Source organism: Phalacrocorax carbo, chromosome 7, assembly GCF_963921805.1.
Source record: "Phalacrocorax carbo chromosome 7, bPhaCar2.1, whole genome shotgun sequence".
NCBI lineage: Eukaryota > Metazoa > Chordata > Aves > Suliformes > Phalacrocoracidae > Phalacrocorax > Phalacrocorax carbo.
This window is the reverse complement of record NC_087519.1, coordinates 52,510,156-52,532,137: the sequence shown is the minus strand read 5'-3', so window position 1 is coordinate 52,532,137 and position 21,982 is coordinate 52,510,156. Positions and strand designations below refer to the sequence as shown.

The 21,982-nt window shown below is 40.2% G+C and overlaps 1 protein-coding gene across 10 annotated transcripts in view; it reads right to left on the bottom strand.

The window, feature by feature from the left end:
• Positions 1-21,982, bottom strand: part of NAALADL2 (N-acetylated alpha-linked acidic dipeptidase like 2) — a 502,547-nt gene that overhangs the window by 138,716 nt on the left and 341,849 nt on the right. For all 10 annotated transcript variants that reach the window (XM_064458021.1, XM_064458019.1, XM_064458018.1 and 7 more), the window contains one exon: positions 4,137-4,280. In XM_064458021.1, coding sequence (XP_064314091.1) covers positions 4,137-4,280 — 144 coding nt within the window. The remainder of the gene's footprint in view (positions 1-4,136; positions 4,281-21,982) is intronic.

The following is a 21,982-nucleotide window of genomic DNA, read 5'->3' as shown; positions in this document are numbered from 1 at the left end:
GGATGTGGATTTGTTTGCAGCCTATAATGATGTTTTGCACTGCAGTCATTAAGATGATTCAGTGTTGATCAATGACTGTATTATGTAGGCTAAAAAAGGTTACAAAAGATCAAATGATTCTACCTAAAAAGCATTTTGATCTGAGTCATTTTACTGGCAATAGCAGAGTGGCTGGGAGTCTTTGCATACCTGGCTCTATTATTCACATAGTGTTTGACACCATTCAAGTTACTTGAACTATACATGCGTTGGTGTTTCTATTTGATAAGTTAAAATATAAATAACTGCACCTACTCCACAGCAAAAGGCATTTAAGGGCTCATAAGAAATGGGACCATCTTCTGTGTGTGTTAAGTCCAGCGATATTTTATGAAATAATACACCCTCAGTGATCCTGGTTGATCTAAACAAAGAGAGAAATAGGGTTGAATTTAAACATCAGTCGGCTGAAGAAACTTAGAAGCTTTTAAGTGAGATCAATGCATAAATGCTTGCGTTATACTTCCTGTAATTTGAGTTACGCTGCTCAGGCATACTGGGCCAGCCCAGCCAGCCATCTAGCCCTGATCCCCAAGAGCGACCAACAGCATGTATGTGGAGAAGAACGTAAGAATAGGATGCTTTCCTAACACGGTATTGTGCTGTCCAGTGCCTTGTCGGCAGTTAACTGGCAGGGAGTGGGGGAGAGGCTGTGTGTGTTTCAGCTCTTTTGATTGGTCTTTTCCTCAATGAATTTTAAACTCATGTAAATTTAAGACTCGTAAATTTTTAGCATGCACAGTATCCTGTGGCTGAAGAGGAAGGAGGGAAAGGGACCTTTATTAATAGCCATTTATGAATAACTTGAACACCTCCCAGCACATACCCCTGCCTCTGTTGGTGACTATCTCCATCTCTTCACTTTTAAAAACCATTTTTATTTTACTTATTGTTTCCTCTGATTTTAAACAGCTACTTAGCCATGTGAACAGATTTCCTCACATACTGTGTTATCTAATTTTTCCTAAGTCCTAGAAAGGAATTCTGTTGAGAACCTTTCAGGCAATATCCCTTTGATCTCCCTGTTTACAAGTCTGGCAACTCAAATTCCTCAGGGTTCCATGCATCCTCTGAAAAATACGACACCTTTTTCCTTATGTACCATATGACAGCAAAAGCTATTTAATCATGTAAGTTGATCTGTGAAATCCTCAGGTCTGCTCTTCTGCCACAGACAGCTGGAGATTGATCACTAGTGAAACCCCAAATCTTCCTCCTCTTCTGTCTTCTCAGATGCAAATCATGCGTATGAAAATTCACACTTAAAGTCAATGAAAAAAATCAGACACGTATCGCTAGGGTTTTTAACTACGAGACTTCCAGGCTATCAGACTTCCATTTAACACCAGAGTATATGGTTGTTAGTGATGAAAAACACTTTGTAAATTAAATTCTACTAGATAGGACTACTTTAAATACTCAAGAGAGTCACTAAAAAGGCAGGATTTGCCCCTGACCGAAATCTACCAACTGGCAGATCATTTAGCAAACAACAAAGAAAGTTTACTGCAACACAGCAAGACGTTCTTCATTTATGTTTATAGGAGTGCTTCAGTTTTATGGCAATCTTCACAGTGTTCTAGCAAATATCTTAGTTATATTCTGTAAAAAAAAGTGTACAGCTTTTCAATAAAACTTCACTCAAGTTCCTCCTAATTGCTAATTTTTTTTTGGAAGAAGTTTGTGGGAGCACCGAATTTCAGATTAATGAGGATTAACAACAATGCACCATACTGAACAAAAAGCACATCTAATTACGAACTTGAACTAACACAAAACTAACAGCTAACTTCAATTCTCACTATTCACTTTGTAGGTTCTAAGCATTTGCTATGTCTCAGATGTCTCTCCGCATCCTCCCACTCCCTCTGTCACATTACGTCTCTTCAAAACTGCAAGGCTAAGGGAAAAAAGAGGCAATGGGAGAAAACTATATCTAAATGTTTAATCATTCCTGATGAATCTGCTGTTCAGCTTTTTGAAACATACTGATGAGAGAATGATGATCATTTTATTCTAACAAATTTTAAGCTAACCAATCATGTGAATTGCTCATTCACCTCTTTTGACAGATAAGTGATGACTTCTACGTCAGAAGTGAAACCTCTTTCTTCAGCTTCTTCAAATCCACAGGAAGACTGCAAATTCAGCCTTCACTGTTCTCATATGCATTGCTCTGTTCAGCATTTCTCTTTCGCTATCATTATTAAATAGTCATACAAGATTCTTTTCATGAGACTAGCCTTTTATCTCTTCCATACGGCTGCTACTGAATGCTTCAGCACACCCTATGCACTGGCACATCTATACTTTCACCATTATTTCAAGGCAAAATATATCGTAATGCATTACAGAATTGTGCCAGGCTATTTATTATAGACCCTTATTTGCTCAATAGATTAAGATTTAAAAAAAAAAAAAAAAAAATCCCACATAGGTTACTGTGCTGCAGGAGCTTTACATGCAATCGAACACAGCTATTGTGTTCACCCAGAGTAAGACAGACATGGATTGGCTCTTACAGGACTGCTAGCTCGGAAATTCCTTCTTTCCAGAAATTTTCCACCACACAGAATTCCTGCCTTCTCAGGCAAATAAAGCTGACGTGCCACACCTGCCACAGAAGTAGAATAAGCTAGTCTTCGGGTGATTCTGTCCTGCAGCCTCCACATAAAGCTTTTTGAGAAACAGAGACAGTGCAGCCTTTTGTCTCTCCTAAACAAGCGGCATTTGCCAGCCCAAATTCAGGCTTTCCTTCAGGCGCTTCAGCTGTTGAAAATGCCAATGCTACCAAGCTTCACGCACCCTACCTGGCACGGTTAAGCACTTGTCCCTTCCAAAATGACCTTTCCCCATTTATATAGCCTTTTTCCGCTGGTTGTGGGGAAGATGAGTTTGTGTTTAAAATACCTACTCAGCCATGCATGGAGAGCAATAGTCCTGCCTAACCACAACAGCTTAAAGCCATGGAGCGCAAGGTCTTTCTGCCTTTCTTTTTAGTGTGTATAACTACAAACACTAACACAAGTCATAAAATTAATCAACCTTTTTTATGACTTGTTGTATTGTATTCCTATTCCACAAGAGCTTTCCAAAAGCTATAAACAAGTGACACAGCACATATGAGATAGGACAATGGCTGCCCTTAAAATCTGCTGTTACTGTTCTCATCACTGCATTTAGCACAGGATACAGGGGCTAACTTCTTATGCCTCCCCCTTCGAAGACCACTGCTTCAAAATCAATTCATTTAAACAGGCAAAATGGTAAAGTACACCATTTTCTCTGCGTTTTTTTCCAGTGAAAGATAGACTAGTACGAAACAAATGTCAAGACAGAGTTACTGTTTAAACACGCGTCTCATCTGGAACGTTAGCTGGAAGGTGTTCCTTCCTTCACTGAAACACCGGGCAGTATCTTTGCTAGAAGACTCTTCTCACTTTTTCCCCCACATCAGCAGCGAGTTTGTTCAAGCAATAATCTGTATGACTTTGCTAACGGCATTATCTCTGAAGAGATGCTCTGAATGCATCCCTTCATTATATCTAGCTCTACGCAAGGTATTTGTTCTTATCATGATGACTGTTTTCCTGGTGAAACTTGGAGGAAAAGGTGCTTGAAGGTTCAGACAATACATTGTTTATCCTACAGCAGATACAACTTAAGGAACTGATAGAGTGATAGCATTATTATGCCACAGGCAGACAAAAGACACAGAATAACTTTAATACCACTAGTCGTGCCTTAATGTTAAAATCACATTCTTAGTAGTACAACAAGGCCTAACAAACCATTCTACAGCACTAGCAAAATCTCTCTGGTGATGGTATCTAGACAGAGGGGGATTTAAGTCAATATTAAGAATTAAAGCTTAATGCCTTTTACTAAGAGACTTTTTTTTTTAACCCAAAACTTCCATTGATCAGATTTTGGGAGTGAAATTCTTAGATTGTTCCTAGTCTCTTCTAGAAAGCAACTAAGCAAAACATACCCATAATCAGCTAAACCTCTTAGTTATACACAGTGATAGAAAATGGACTTGGAGGCCTTGAAGAATATTTCATAGCTAGAAGGAAAGATTATTTAAAAAGAATTACCTGTAGCTGGCATTTGGAGGGGAATACACCTATCCTTTTGGACAGTGTCCTCAGGTAAGGAAATGAGTGTTTTGGCAAGCACTGCAGAAATTGGTTGTACTAACAGCGTTGTGAGATTCAGGAGATTGTGTCTGTAGCTTCCATCTTAAATGACAGAAAGAGAACAGCAATTAGTCAATGAAAACCAGAAGATTTCTCTTCTGCATGAGCAAAACAAAATAAGCAAATATCTACCATACAACTTAAGACACTTGATTTAGACAAGCAGCGTTATTTTGTACTTACCTTACCAAAAAATAACCAAAGCCCTTCTAGAACATGTACCACAAAACTGCACGTACATATTATAGTATTTGAAGGGCAGTTCCACAAGAAACAATCTGTCAAAGAGTCCAAGCAGATATTAGATTGTGTGTTGCTTAAACACAACAAATTAAATTGGTGCGTAATTTAAGGAGGCTGAAAAACATAATTACTGATCAGCAATAACTTTCAAATTCAAGTAAAAACTGAGCACAGCCTTACAGGGAAGAGCAGTCATTTAACCAGCCTGAAATCATGCCTAAGTATGTGCCTGCACTGAATGATGCTACTACTCATCAGGCTGTTTGTTTTGCTAGGGATGCCAAAACGTTTAAATGCTACAGAAGTTGTGCTACTTAGCACTAAACTGTTTAAAGGGCGAGCTATCACACAAACAAGCTTTTGTGAGAACTTTGGCAAGAAACACGCCACGGAGGATGCATGTTGATGATATAATGGCAACTTGATGAGACGTGCTTCTCTGCGGATACCAAAAAGCCTAAAAAATGTAATATACACCTTCCTCTTTTAAAGAGTACTGTCTGATCAATCTCCTCATTGACTCGAAGTGGGTTCGGTGCAGCTAAGGTGGCTGTAATTTATTTTATACATGCAGGGGTGTTTCGGTGATGGAAGGTCAGCTGAAGGAGATCTGGAGTAAGAGCGTACTAGACAGACAGACAGACATGTCAAGTGGAGGAAGGTAAGGATCAGAAAGCATCAGAATACTCTGTTTACAGCTCTATGATCTTAAGAAGTCACAGCACAAACCTTATAATATCAGCAGATTCATGCATGTTTTAAAATCTCCCTTTAACTGAAAAACCATGAGTTTCCATAGACATGACTGTCCAACATTTAAGCACGGGAAGGTTTCTGATGAGATCATGAGATATTTTGGGAGACCTACTGACAGAACTGGAGGGAAACGAGGAAAAAAAAAAAAGGCAAATTCTGCACATGGAAATGCTCTGAAGCACTTCAGGACAAAAAGCTCATCTGTTTTTCTCAACTATTTTAGCTGGCCTAATAAAGGCACCATCTCTTTCCACGGAAAGCGAGGATACTCTTGCAGATGAAAGCCCACCACAGGAGCACAGGAGGGAGAGAAGGTTCATAGCACAGGGCAGAAACCAGCTCTAGAACAACCTGCAAAACTCCTGCAAAGTTCCAATACACCTGCCCATTCCGAATCATTTCCGAGCTTCCAACCAGAGGTTCAGAATACCAGGCCTCTCCCCGAGACCTCTGTGAAACAAATACCACATTTTCTGTTGACATGGAGTACTTTACAAGCAGAAGGCATCCTTTACATTCTGTGCGACTACAGTCACAAAGGGAAGAAGCTATCAGAAATCAGCAGCACACGTTCTAATAAATTTCTAGAAAATTGCGCTCAGGAGCATTGTTACTGAACCGCAATCTAAAATAATCCATGCGTGTCCTCCGTCTTTTGTTATATTTTTGTGCTAGAAGCTCCTGAGACTCCTTACAGTATGCCTTTAATCATAATGCAAAAATCGACCAAGGCCATAACATTTAAATAAAAAATAAATAAATAAATCTGTTGTTCAGCTTTAATGCACAGTGGAAGTATTTTCAGGGTTCACTTTGAAAGAATTGAACAAATTTTTAGGTAGGAAAGTAGAACTGGTTCAGAACAAGGTAACTTAGAAAAAGTTTTGTCTTATCAAATACGGGCAAGGTCGAAAATCCCTCAAAGTTGTTAGTTCAAGTAAATCGATGGTAAAATCAGTTTGCTGAAGCTTCGAGAGTCTGTTTCTGGAATCGAAAAGAATCCCAAAATGTCCATCAGAGACGTGTAAGTGAGACATTATTTTCTGCCTATTATTTGTCAATCTGCAGACCATATTACAGGAGCAATGAAGCTCAAAACGCTGCAGATGAAAAGCATCTCTCCTTTCTCTATCTAGCGACAACTCGAGCTTCACACCTGAATAAACTGTGAAAGATACACTTTCAAGAACAACTTACGTGACAAAACCTCCCATGTCTAAAAATGAATCATTTAAGAATATAAGATGGAGTCTGAAGTACGGGACCAAAAAAAAAGAAAAAAGAAAAAAAAAAAAGAGATTTAAAATGTAGAGATTTTAGCTTTCTGCAAGAAGTTGTTTCTAATTGGAGGAATTAATAAAGACTTGCCTGGTCAGGTGGTAAAAATCTCTACAACTGAAATCTCTTTAAAGAAAAGATTAAACAAACATCTGTCAGGGATGACGTAGATATGGCTGATCCCCTCCCTGAGGGAAGGTGCTAGATTAGATGACCTCTTGACATCTTTTCCAGGCCTGATTTCTAAATGACTCTCTAGTAACCAAAGTTCCTGAATTAGTTATAAAAAAATCACTATTGGAATTAATATTAAAAAAATGCTTTAAGGAAAAAAAAAATTACAGCGTTCCTTTCGCCCTGCCAGCCATTTTATTAGTTGCCATTAGGGAACCTTGTTTAGGAGACTGAGGAAAGCTACCTACATCGTAATCAGACTTCAAAAGTGAAAGAGCCAAGACAAATCGCCTCAGTAAAACACAGCATGCACTGAAAAAATCTGGAGATTTCCAGGGCTACCAGTAAAATCACAATCATTCAGAGTTTTTAAAGACTCACGGGCTTGGTGCTGTACCAACCGCAGAACAGCGCACTGCGACTTCACAAAGAAACCAACGTAATGAAAGAACTGCGAGATTCTTCCTTGCTCTTTCCCTGCGGGATGACAGACTCCTTGAAGCACATAGTGCTTTCAGGATCTGTGAGCACAACAAATGCGTTGAGAATAATTTAAATTTGAGATTTTGCTTGTAATGAAATTTAGTTTTCTAGCATGAAAATCTTCCAAGAAACAGAATTGCTTCCTCTATGCAAGTCTAACAATCTAGCTGTGCCAGGCCTAAAACAGCTATTAATTTAAGGAAGACTCTAGAGAACATACTGGATTGCAAGAAGAAAAATATGCTAATCAATTATTTAGTTAATTTTAGGAGCACAAAAAGAGGCAATCTTTAGAAAGTTTCTGCATAGAAATTGAGGCCTACTTTTCTACTTTTGCAGTTACTGTGTTTTGTGTTCTCTTTTTCAATGCAAGCATAAACCTTGAGCATCAGTTTCCACACCGCTCAATCTGGGATACCCGCTGGTTTCATAGTGTCCTATCACTTAACGTAACGGTATTGGTAACATATTCTGAGATTTCTGAGAAGTTTTTACCGGGAGAATTTAACAGTAATCCTTCTGTACCATATGCCACTCAGTTCTGGGTTGAAGTACAATTTTACCATTGCTTCAGTGGCTTTTGCCAAGGCTGAAAAATCAGCGCACATGGAACAAAAGAGATATAGTCACAATGTGATACTTCTCTAGTCAAAAGAACATTGCTTTACCAACAACTTCTCAGTATTATGCAATTAGGCTTTTATTTATTCTTCTCTAAAACTTTTGTGCTGAAAGAATCAACTTTCGGTTCATTTTCATTTAAATTCCAGATTCAGAGTACGATTGGACAGAACACTGTATTCCATCACTATCTGTTTATTAAAGTCACCCTCTGCCAGGATCTGATAAAACAAAAAAGTTAATACAACTGCCTAAAAAGTTTACTGAGGAAAATCATTAAAATAATTCCTTCTATGACCTGAAACTCTGTTTTAATGATGTCCCCCCACAAAACAGGGGAAAAGTAGAGTCTTACTGAAGACCAAACCAGAATTGTACATACCCACATCTTTGACTTTCTGCTGCATTAATAATAGAGCAGTATTAGTTTTGAAATATCTGAAGTGAATGGCTCATTAATTTTTCACCTCAAGCTTAATAGAAATTTGACAAACAGTTTTATGCTGAGAAAAGACACTCCAAGCAGGACTTCATAGCACACGATGAGAATAAATTAGAACATAAAAGACAGAAGAAAGTGCGTTTGGTCAAAAGAGATGGTTCTGTCACTGAATTGCCTGAAGTGAAGAGTTAGTTCAGCGCATTTCTGTGAAAGAGGTATTCTTCTATTTACACGTACGCCAGGGTATCTTCTGCACTGCCCTTTGTCAGCACTTGATCTTGTATTAGCCATGACAAAACTGACACATCGCAGACAATTACATCATCTGCGTTTTGAACTTGTATACAGCTGCCCCCCCCCCCCCGTTTGCTGACACATTCAGTAGCTGTTAGGCTTCCATTGGTTCTCACGAAGCGAGTCACAATGATTTATTTATACTTCCCTACAAAATCTGTGGTTCTCCTGACTCACATCTAACCACATGCCCAGGCCGAAAAGGACTGAGCAGTGCCTACTACGGGGAGAGTCCACCAGCTCATTGGTGCCTCTGGGTACTAAAACCACATCACTACTGTTAGTCATAACAATTCCACTGTGCAACAACTATTTTATTATATCTTCAGCTACAGCTGCTTAAACTACTGACCACAAGCAGCATTTTTAAGACAGACATGTCTCAGTCAAAAAGCAGCCTTCGATTAAGCCTGATAGCAAAGGGTGGCACTGTCACGTTGGTGACATCAAGATCTGAGGTCTTTTGGTGCTGCTGTTTTCGCACATCGCTCTTCCAATGAGTAGTTCCACAAAGTAACACCTTTTCCTAAGACAAACCTTACTGATTTCCTATATACCTTTCAATGGCACTATTAGTATGAGCCTAGTCATACCCACATGAAATTTCAGGACTAGGTTCAAGCAGGTTCTTAGAATACAGAACCCACCTAACCTCTGATATCAAACGTACCATCAGCTACACCTCACAAAGTCACTGACATATTTTTTCCTTCCTAAATTCTCTCTTTGAACATGGGAAGAAAAAGAAACTGGTTCTGTTTGCCACTTCTTGCTGTGAATGGATACAGTGAGAACGCTGATCCAGAAAAACCGATGTTGTTCTCCAAGCACTGATGAACAGGAAATTCTGGGAAAGCCTCCCATCTGCTTGGTGTTGGGACTTTGAAAGTCAGATACGGTTTTTTTTCTGCATATGAAGTAAAAGGGAGAGCTCTTTCTCCACCTCTCTAAAGCAAAGCAAATGGTGCTGATCGCCCTATGGTGCTTAAAATGGAAGTCAGAATTGAGTTTTTTAATGGGAAGGAGAAGACCACAGCTTCAGATTTAGAGAGTATCTTGAGAGGTATAAGCTAAAATATCAGCAAGGATAAGAAAAAATAACTGGTATAGAAAAATGCTAATCAAGAGAAGAGCAGAACCGGGAGCAGATGCACGTGTAGTAGAACTGGTAACAAGCACTTCCCTGCTATGTCTTCATTCGATTCTCCGTGACTTCTCCACCAGAATTACAGTGTGGAGCATATGTCAGTTTTGAGGTACTTTGTTTCACTAGCCACTGGTAGAAATACGGAGGGAGAGAAAAACGTTTGCTTCTCTTCTGCAAAAAAAAAACTTGGAAATTCTGCCACGAGGGATTTTAACAGTGCCCCCAATGAAGGACTTGCAAAGAAGCTTTACAGACAACGAAGCATGAGATGAACTGTTGTGCCAACTACAACAGCATTGTGGCAGCTTGCATTTCAGGACGCGTGATTCACAAATGGACAAGGGATGCTTAGTACTATGTACTGATTTGAGATACGCGTGAGAAAGACAGCCATGCCTATGAAAGGTTTATGCACATTTACAGAAAATACAGCACTCAGAGGTAGCAAGCATCACCCAGAAGGAAAACAAGTTACTGGGAGCGCTCAGAAAGCAGCTGAAAAATATTTTCATATTTTTCTTTGCATCGGTGATGGATAAAAAAGCTTCTTTAAAAACACTACTTAAAAATTTCCACATTCCCATAACGTCAAGAGTTAAAAGAGCTCAGAAGAAAAACAGATATCACACCACCTGTGATAAACTCCCTAGAGTTAACACCACCATACATTCGTTGATACATACACAAATACATAACACTATAGAGAGATTGCTTTGCTTTACAAAGTATATTCACTGTATTCTGTTTATATCACATTTTATCAATGGAGTGGATGCAAATCTGGGTATATACTGCACAAGACTTTCCCCTTAAGCAGATTTCTGTTGTCCTTAAAAATAAAACTAGAAATTCTACAGCTGAAATGAGAAGAAAACATACCTCTAGAACCTGCTGCCATGTTTCTCTGCCCTTCTCGAGCAAATGTGCTTAACCAATATGAAAGAGAAGAAAAACGCCACTTCCCTGTCTCTTAGTGCAAATAACTCTTGTCTTAGTGCCTACTTAATGTACCTTTAAAATACTGTCAGTCTTGTTTCTTTTTAAGAGAAATGGAATAAAAAAGCAACACATTTATTTGGTAAAAGCAAAACTGCTCTGACACACTGATGCAAAAAAAATCTCATTAATCCCCTGCTCTCTTCTAAAACTATTTAATAAAATGACAATAATAATTAAAAAATCCCCAAACCAAAAAGCTTTCCACAACACTCTCATCGTTTTGAATCCCCCTTTCCACTTAGCTTGTTATAGTGGCTAATCATTAAAATGACACAAAAGCGGCCAAAACGGCACCAAATTACAAAACACTTTTACACCAATTGACATGGAAGTAAAATTTTTCCTTTTCATTTATCATACAGTTGTGTAACCACTAAGTCGTGAAAAGGAAAGAATAATTCTTCCACATGTTGAGAACAGCCAAAACATATTGTTATCTCCCGGTAACAATGGCGTGTAGCAGGGGAGAAAGGACCAGGCAATTCTCAGTCTTCCAGTGCGAGCAAATGCTCGCCTCCCCACCGAACTGGGAGAAACTCTCCACTGACAGGAGGCAGTTTGGGCCATGTGACGTACAAACTACTGTCCGTCCTCATGACAGGGATGGTAGATATTTAAAAGGGTTGATGCAAGTTCTGTGGGTTACAAGACACAGAATCATAGAACCGTTAAGGTTGGAAAAGACCCTTAAGCTCATCGGGTCCAACCGCTAACCTGTCACTCCCAAGTCCACCACTAAACCACATCCTCAAGCACCACGTCTCCCCTTCTTTTAAATACGCCCAGGGATGGAGACTCCCCCACCTCCCTGGGCAGCCTGTGCCAATGTTTGACAGCCCTTTGGGTATAGATGTTTTCCCTCATATCCAACCTAACCTCCCCTGACACAGCCTGAGGCTGTTTCCTCTCGTCCTGTCACTGGTGACTTGGGAGCAGAGACCGACCCCCCCCTCACTCCAGCCCCTCTCAGGCAGCTGCAGAGAGCGAGAAGGGCTCCCCTCAGCCCCCCCTTCTCCAGGCTAAACCCCCCCAGCCCCCTCAGCCGCCCCCCAGCACACTTGTGCTCCAGACCCTGCCCCAGCCCCGCTGCGCTTCTCTGGACACGCTCCAGCCCCTCAAGGCCCTTCTTGTCCCGAGGGGCCCAAACCTGAACACAGTACTTGAGGTGCCCAATACTTTAAAAATAAGCTTATTTAAAAAAAGAAAAATCTATAATTCTAAATTTTGGCTTCTGCACAATTTGCGCTTCACATGCACACTGAATTCAAACCATCATCCTCAAAACTCTGCTATTTAATTTTGGATCTTATTTAAGGTATTCTCAATACCAAAACATTGCTTAGCATCTTCTACCTTCATTAGATTTAAGAAAACAGGTACTGCACACCGCAAGTGTGCGTCTGGGGAAATAATCGGTGCTAAAACACTGGAAACACTCAAAAACATTAGCTACGTAAAAAATTGACCACGAAACACTGCGGCCGTGCTATCTGAGTCTTAAACTGGATATTGAGTATCACTAAGGACTGTAAAAAGAAATTCTTACTTAAACCTTAAACCTTTACACCCAATAAGCGATTCAAACATGATATGACAAAACAATTCTATAACAAATTTATTGTCAACCGATATTTTGTATTTTCCTAAAATACAGGGAAGTATTAGTCAAATGGAATTCAGCAAAACTGCTTGAAGTGATTGTTCTGATGCTCAGAATTACTGCGCAACCCAAAATACTATGTTTCAGACATATACTTGGACTGGTTTTTTTTAACCTTTCTCTTAGAGTAGAACTACTTCATGAATCCTCTGTCTACATATCTTGTGTTTGAAATGTACCTGTTTGTTGCTCCCAGAAATATATTCCCCAGGCTATTAAGTATACAACGTTCTTGAACTGGAATTTGGAGGGAAGCATGTACGTGCATGTGTGCGCATGAGGGAACACAGATCAAACTGCCGTACTAAGCTTGACAGAGATGGTTTTACAAACTGAAATATTACAGAACGTATTGAATTCAAGTGTCAAACACATTATGGAATTTGTTATCAGTTTCATCAAAAAATATACTTGGTCTGTGTCTGAGAGCGTCTTGGGTCTGTCCCATCTGCCTATAAAGCCTGGGCCAAGTACAGCCCTAGCTCAAGTTTACTCCCTTGACTGCGGTTGTGCTGCGGATGAATTTGGGCTGCTCGGTTGCAAAGGACACAGAAAACACAATTGGAGCCCACATTCTGGTACTTCAAGGTTGCATCATGCCCTTAAATATTTTTTGAAAGCAAGATTTTTGAAAACATCGAATTAGGTAACAAGAGTAAGGCACTACGTAAGCGATGTGAAACCTATTCCCTGTTTCACAGTTTATAATATAGTTCATAGACACACATTTAGTCTTGAACATAAGCACTTCACATTCGCTTCCATAATGCTTTTTACCTCCAAGGTAAGCAAATTCTATTTCTTTTAAAAAATAAAGTTATAATGGCCAGACTTGATAACTGCCCTTTCTGATCTGCAGCATCATATCCCCATCAGACCTCACGCAGTTTCTGATACTGGTTTCCTTTTCCTGTCTGGCCCCCAGAGACAAAACCAGCAACGCCAATAATGCAGCAGCTCACGCATTCTCAGCGGGCAAGCAGCTTTTCTCTAGTTTATGGCCAGTTACTGTAACTGGCTGGTTGCTACCTCTCCCATGCTTTCTGAAGGAGATGGAAGGACGAGGATAGGGAATAACTGGTATCGGTCAGTTTACTTTAAGTTTGCCCAGCAGAACCAAAGGTTCCTCTCCCTCCTACAAAAAGGATCCAGGTTCCCCCAGGCCTGGGCATCTACTCAGCAGTGGGACCATTAAGTCACACCAGCAGATCAGGCACAAAGCACCTCCTGTATGAATTCAGTCTCCTGTTAACCACTTCAGCTGCTGGCACAATCACAAGTTAATGGGCTGGTCCTATAGCTTGTTCCCGCATGAAATAAACCTTGGTTTTCTACACTGGTGATAGCCACTGTAGATGAAACAAAGAACAAACATGGAAATGAGACACCAACACAGAATTCCTTCCCTTCGGTGATGATCAAGACTACAAACAGCCAAATAACTGTCTTGCTTTAGGTGAAATATGTTTGCAGCAACCAGAATATACATCAGGTGACATATGCCATCATTGTTCTGGTTGGGAACAAGCATAGAGTCCTGTTTACCCACAAAAATGAGATTTATTGTTATTAAAAATAATAAAAGCCCAATAACACTCTACAAGGAATGGAATGGAAATAGAAAATCTCTAAGAAAACAATGAAAGTGACAGGTTTAGGATACCAATTATTTTGCTTACAGCATGTAGCAAACACTGCAATGACTCAGAATCACGTGCTGTCTGTATATTTTTGGTGGACAGCCTGAAATAAAATTGCATATGTTATCTGTGGTAGACTACGCTTTTCTTACAATAATATATATCTCTGATTTATTCTTCCATATTTCTTTGAAATCATGGAAAGGCACATTCTGGCCTCAGTTTGATGACGTATGGGGTCATCCAAAAGGGTTCCCACAGCCTGTTACCGATTCCCTCTCCCCACCGGGCAGTGCCATTAATTGTGCTGGCACAACCGTTTCAGTGGCCACACTGTGAACTATATCAGCAAACTTTCGTGAGTTTTTTTTTAAAGCTAGATCAGTTCCCTAACCCATATCACAGCAGTGCTCTGAACAGATAAATGAGCAGAGCAGGAGGCAGGCCGGGACAAGGAGGTAGATGGGGTGGGAGGAATTCCTCCAATCCCTCCCAAAGCCTTGCATTGCCAAACCACAATTACAGATGATACTCTTGTCCTCTAGGACACAAAGCGACTGCTCAATGGCACAGAATGACACTTAAACACGCACAGCAATTCAAAAGCTACATACAGCTTAAAAAAATTATATCTTTAGAGTTTAAATTTTCTCTAGGGTTCTTATTATGTTCAAAAACACCTCGTATTTTGAATTTGCAAGGGAGCAACACATAACCTTTAATTTGAAAAATCAGATCCTGATAATACAATCCTCACACACACACAGAGAAAAATATCGTTTCCATGTTAGGGTCTGGTTTATAAAGAACTACCTGGTAAATCTATCATAATCATGCAGTAGCTGAGTAATGACTGATCAGAAATGAGATGTTAATCACAGTCAGATCCTAGCGAACAGATGCCTGCATACACACAACTACGTAACTGAAATCAAAGGCAACAAGAAACCTCTTGTCAGCCCAAGGGCTATTAAATACTGAATCACAGCACACGCACTGAATCAGCCTTCAGCATGTATTTCTGGTTCCTTGCTGCAAGGGTCGAAGCAAGGCAACTGGCTACCTTCACTTTCTGTCCACGTGTGAAAATGCTGGTTTACAAGTGCTCTGTTGAACAAGACCTCAAAAACTATTACTGTTCAGCTGATAATCTGGGACATTTCTGGTGTGGTTTATGAGGTATTTACTTTTATTCTGTATGAATATTCTCAGTCTAAGTAACAATTCTATGCATGTGCCATTCTGGTATTAGGCACTCAATTGTCTGGGTCGTGTTCCCCCCTTTTTCTCTCTATACTACCTTAATGAATGTAAAACCAGGACGGCCTAGATTGCTTTCTCTTCTCATTCTGCATAGCTCTGTAGCTCCCCCTTGCCACATTTGCTTTCTTATCAGCAAAATATTTCTGCAAGTTCTTTCTTTGTAACTGTAGATACTTGGGTAGCATTTCACTCGTAAAAAACCAGAGTAAGACAGCCCCCTTATTTTCTCTTTTGACTGCCATCCGTTAAGCTTCTCCTCAGAGAAATTAGCAACCTTCCATACTGGAACTCTGAACTGCAAATATACCATCATCTGCCCAACCTACGAAAAGAATCCCAACTGGAAAAGATAATAGTTTCACATAAAATTCCCAGAAAAGACTGAAACATGACAGTATTGCCCAGATATTATATGAAGGCACTTCGTGCCCCTAAATACACAGAGCAGTCTGGCCAAAATCCGAACTACAGAACAGTTGGGCTTGGAAGGGACCTGTGGAGATCGCTCAAGGACAAGCCGCCACCTCAAAGCAGGGTCAACCAGAGCGGGTTGCCCAGGACATTATCCAGTTGGGTTTTGAGCATCTCCAAGCACGGAAACGCCACAACCTCTCTCGGCAACCTCTTCCAGCGCCTGCCCGCCCTCACCATAAAATAGCTTTCCTTACGCTTAAGGGGAATTCCCTGTATTTCAGCTGGTGCCCGTTGCTCCTTCCCCATTCCCCCAGTCCCACTGCAGAAGAAACTGGCTCCATCTTCTTCCACACTCCCATCAAGTATTGACACATATTGACAGGATCCCCACAAGCCTCCTCTGCTCAAGAATAAAGACTCCCTCATCTCTCAGCCTCTTCTCAGATGTCAGATGCTCCAGTCCCATAGCCATCTTCGCAGCCCTTTGCTTCACTTGCTCCACCATGTTGACATCTTTTCTGTATCGGGGAGCCCAGAACTGGCCCCAGCACTCCCGGTGCCACCTCACCAGTGCTGAGCGGAGGGGGAGAATCGCCCCCTCGACCTGCCGGCAGCGCTCTCCCTGATGCAGCCAAGATGCTGTTGGCCACCTTTGCTGCCAGGGCACGTTGCTGGCTCACGCTCGACTTGGTGTGCACCAGGACCTGCAGGCCCTTTTCTGCCCAGCTGTGTTCCAGCCAGTCGTGCCCCGATGGGTGCAGGTGAGTGGGCTTATTCCTCCCCCACCCACGCAGGGCTCTGCATTTCCCTTTGCTGAACTTCATGAGGTGTCTGGCAGTCCGTTCCTCCAGGTGAATGAGGTCCCCCTGAATGGCAGTGCAGCCATCTGGTGTGCTGAGCTGCATGCAGAGCAGCAACCCTGAAGCCTCAAATGGGTGCGTTGCCTCTTCTGAATTTGAGAGAAAGCAAGGAATTAATGATTTGGGACGTTTGCTAACCAGTGATGGCAGCCCCTAACTCCATATACAGCAGACGGAATAGGTAGGGATAGGGATACACTGATAACTGCACACTCTGGACTGATAATGCTTAAGCTATCGGGGACACAGCTCTCTGAATCGGGTGTCTCCCCAAGACGATGCAAAGCACTGCAGTCAAGAGCACTTACTGTATCCCTCTGAAATACCAATACAATTTGTAACTTAAACCCCACGCCTAATAATAGCTGGATTTAGAAAAAACACTCTGCATCTAAAACCAACATTTCTGGGAATTTGAGATAACTGGGGAGTTGGATACAAACCAGTGCTGCTTTGCAGGTTTCTCTGCAAAAGAATTCATTGGCCAATCTTAGTGGCCAGCTAATAGTCTCCTACTGCGCTGTAATAAGCATCCCTGATGTGCTAAAACACTGGTGGAACTTTTTTTAGGCATTGACTCATTCAAGAAAACAGTTCAAAACAAGAAAGCTTCTAACGTTCTGTCTGAAAGTACTACAAAATTAATACATAACTCCTGTTTAGCACGGTTAATTGTAACATCAGGATAATATGGAAGTTGCAGTGTTAATTTTACTAGTACAATCCTAACGTCAAAACATTTCTAAAAGAAGATTAATCTACTAATAATGCCTGTCTATTCAAAGTATATTTGTACCATTTAACTTTGTTTTAGTGGAGCTTGCCATCGGGAATGCAGTGATGCTCATTTTCAAGGTAAATCATGACTAAATGTATCCAAGGTGTATGAGCAGTCAAAAACAAAATCTGTATTGGGTTACAACTTGTTCTAAAGGGCTTGCACCCAGTTCAAGAGAAGTATGCTTACGGGCAGAGAAGAATAATCAGCATTTTTAAAAAGCCAGTTTGCAAGGAAAGTGTTCCAAGTTCCCAGGTCATCTTTAACTTATTACTCTTTTACCTGCAAGGTTAGAGATAGTAGATCTAGATTTGCTCATGTACCATTAATAATTTGATTACAATTACTGAAGAAAAAAAATATGCTGGCAAATCAAGGTCAAATGACAGTTTTCTCAGATGAAGAGATAGGTGTTCTCAAGATCCTGAATTAATCCTGTTTATAGTACAGAGTGGAGAAAGAGCTACACTCTGAAAACCCTAAAATTCTGCATCCGTGGAAACCCTTGTAACACATATTGGTTCATTTGCTGGATTACAGAACAGAGAAAAATAAACTATAATCCATGTGCAGCGCTCCTCCGAGACAAACAGCAGTATTTAATTTACTTAATAACTCGCTTATGTATTTGCAATGTTTCATTACGTTCACGCTGACTACGGTAACTGCTGTACTCAGCTCCGAAGGCTGTTACGAACACCCACGAGAACTGGAGGTTGTTTTGGGCACAAGAGCACACTGTATGTGAGCATTCATTCAAACCCCGACCGGAGTCCTCAGCCCTCGGCGGTTCCTGAACCACCTTTGCACCCTCACCGAGGTATGTGACCCAACGGAGCTTGGGTTACCTGAGACACGCAGGCAAAATAAATCAGATTGTTGAAGTAACAGAGTTGAGGAGCTAGTTAATATTTAAGCTAAACCCCCTGAAATTCAAGGAGAAGTTGAGTTAGGAAGATCAGAAGCAAAGAAAATTTGAAAAAAAGAAGAAAATGAGGCAATGGTTAAGAAAATAATTTCTTGTTAAAGAAGGATAGAGTAGCAGCATCGTATCAAAATATTATAGTCAAGGTCATGTTTTAAGTTGGAAGTAAGGGTAAACAAATTCCTACACATATTTTTGAAAAATGCTATTTGGGATTATTTTTCAAAGTCAATCCTTAACAATTCCACAAATATAATGGAGATTATTGCCAAATATAGGTATTAAAAGTCTGCAGAAAACAAGAATAATATAATCAATCCGAATTATTACTTAAAACTAAGTTAAATGGACCGTGTCCCTTTTGATCATCCAATGTTTTGAAATTCATTTCAAATGCCAGGGATAATTTGATGTTCGCCTTCTCTGAATTACAGTAACTCCTTATTGATGAATATTACATTTCTTGGAAAAATAAATTTCCTACTCAATTCAAAGGTGCCTTGGCAGGTATAAAACAACGTGTGCCCAAGTCTCCGTAACACGGTCCTTCCAGTTACAGCTTCTATTTCCACAGCTGTACATTACCTGCATTGAACCTTTGTTCTGTAGAAAAAACAGATTTTTATTTGTTTTGAAATAAACTTGTGTGTTGCCCCCCCCCCCCCCAAGTTATCGTGCAGTCATTACTTTCTCCGTTTGGTTTGGTTTTTTAAGAAGTATTTTGGGCTACTTTATATTCACATCTAAACTGATGTGTTCACTGGCAGTAACCTGTGAGTGGAGTTTTGTGATCTCAGTCTTAAAAAGAGAAAGATCTGAAAAAGACCAAAGACTGTAACAGAATAAAACAAGTTGGAAAGAAAAAAAGAAAATACAGTGCTTGAACAAGGAAAAATGAACATGAAAAACAACAGCAACTTTACAGAATGAAACTAAAATATTGAAAAATAGGTATCTGTCTCTTATTATCTAAGAGCAGGCAGAGATCATATTCTTCTAATGGACCCTCAGACCTCTGGGAGAATTAACTTGATAATGCACATAACTATTATTACATATTCTTCCCTGCTCCACAGTTAACTTTTTTAAATTAGCTGGCAATATTTTTCGTGATTTTTTTTAAACACTAAAATCAATGATCTTCAAAGACAATTTCTAAAAATTCTTCACAGTTAAAAATATTTTCAATTCTTTATTGCATAATTTAAAATTAAATTTTATCTGCTTTGATGCAAAATGAAGCTACTAAATTGGTGAACCCAAAAGCCATCAGTCTCAGTTGCTTTGATTTTAAAAGACATCAGTGGAACTGCATTATCCTGAAGTAGTTTTTAGCGGCCCATTTTCCCCTCAGAACTATATTATCCCCTTACCCTCCCTTCTTAAGCAATCAGTAAGGCACACCACAGGAGTCATATAGTGGCCAGGCACATCAATGCCTCCACCTCCAAGAGCTGATACTGATACCAGATATGGAAACGTTTAAGTAAGCAGATACATTTGTTCACCTATCTAAATACAACAATGAAACGCCCATTATCTTTTCTTCAAAGGATTTTAAAACGTTTCAATTGAGCTTTTGTCATGTGCTAAAATTTTCTGGCCGTACACACGGTATTTTGTTGAAACACTACATTTCAGAAGCAAAATATAAGCAGCAAAGTTCCCTACATTTTTCCCATTCTCTTAGGCAGGCTTAAAGCATTGTTTATAATTCATGTACACATGTCATCCTGATTCGTCTTCGGTCCCTTCTCCTTTTAAAAAGAAATAAAAGGCAAGACTCTTTATAGCTCCCTCAAAGACCATACCCCTCCTAGCTAATTTCTTCCTGCAAGATTAGGACACAGCAGAACTGAACTGTCCTTTGTGCCTTTTAGAGTGTTAAATGTGCAGAGCTCGCCCAGGTCGTAGGGAAATCAGGAAAACCATTCTTTTTTTTTTCTTGTTTTTTTTTCTATTTTTACAGTAAAAAACACAGCGTAGAAGAATTCCAAAAGAGCAGTGGAGGAGAAGAAATCAATACATAACGAGTTTAATTTTCCCTGTTACCCTGAAGTTTAATGAATTTTAAATTATACCTAGAAGCATATAGAATACATACACACCAATAGAAACGCCTGTGCAAATCTCACTCCTCATAGCAGCTGTACCTCAACTAAACCACTGAACACAAGGCAACTCACCTCTTTTTTTTGTTGTTATAAAAAGAGTGGCACTGGAAGAGAACTTAATAATACGCTACAGAAGATGCTCCAGATTTGCCACTACTTTCTCGTAAGTAGGAGCAAAGAGCTTGCAGCAACTGAATTGTTTTCACAAGCTGAACCTGCTGTGGGACCAGACTGTCCCCTTTTTCAAAAACATGCAGGTCCATGGAAGAAACCTTAATCAAACTATGTACAAAAACTGTACCAAGAAGAGGAGCTGCTTATGCGACAGGTCAGGGTCAAGGACAACATTCCTTATTTCATTTTTTCATCAACGTTACAGACATTTGCAATGGTGGTATCTTGAAAACTTCACAAATGTGAGCAGTGCCAATAAACATACTCCCTTTCAATTGCTTATTGTTAAAGTCTATTCTTTGTTGTATCTCCACGGACTATCCCCGTCTCTGAAGAAGGGACCTCAAGGTTTCAAAGGCCCACAACATCCACATCTATCGGGAAGACTCTTGAAACATCTGAAGTCAAATATACAGAAACACACATGAATTCCAAAAGTACTTTGGACTCACAGCTCGTGTGTGTCTGGATCTTATGGTAAAATCGCCTCATACAGGCTTCTGGTTCAGTAACTAAGACAGTGTGATGACACAGGCACCTGAACAGACTTTGTATGGCCTACAAACACATGTATGTGCACGCACACCCCCCCAGAAACCCCACGTCACGTGAAACAGAGACCCTCCAGCTGCCATTGACAGAGACTGCTCCAGAAGAAGCAGCAGCAGAGTCGTGTTTCTGGAGAGCATAGTCTGGGCAAAGAAATCGTACCTAGGAAGTAGAGTTACCGTGCTCTGACGTGCTGTTGTACTAAGACAAGCCTCACCCAGAACTTTTCCAGTGGGAAAGCAACAGCATTACTCTCCTGCGTCACTGAATCGTTACTGTAAAGTTCATTCAGCACTCATTTCAAAATACGTTTGATAAGCCAACCCTCAATGTTGCCTCTGTTCTGATTCTATCACTTTATTGTCGCAATTCAGTTCCATGGATTTTTGGGCGGAAGTTCCAAAGCTGGTAAGCAATCACCGCAGATTTACAGTAGAGAATAGATGCTCTTGACTCCATCATACTGATAGGCAGAAGCACAAACAAATGTTCAGAAATATGTCTCGCTGAAAGCAACAAAGAAATACAAATAAGAACTACTCACGGACTATAACAACATGGGTTAAAGCAGTTATTTTCATGAAAGGAACGTGTCACAAGCAATCATCACTTCCATGTTATTTCATCTCCTCCTCTCTACCGGCAGAAATAAATAGATGTCACATTTGCAAATTCCATTGGCACTGCTCCACTAACGTGACACTTGATGTATTACGTGATTGCCTCCACAATATGTAACATCATCCTTCATTGTCACGGGCGCTGTATTTCATGCAAGTGTGCAAACTAGCATTTGTAGTTTTATAATAAACTAGTTCCTGCCAATAGTGTTGTAAGAAAGTTGCAATTTGTCCTCGAGTATGTGTTTTCTGCTCGGAAAAAAATATTTATAGCCACTCATAGATCAAATATTATTTTCCCATGCGCTTG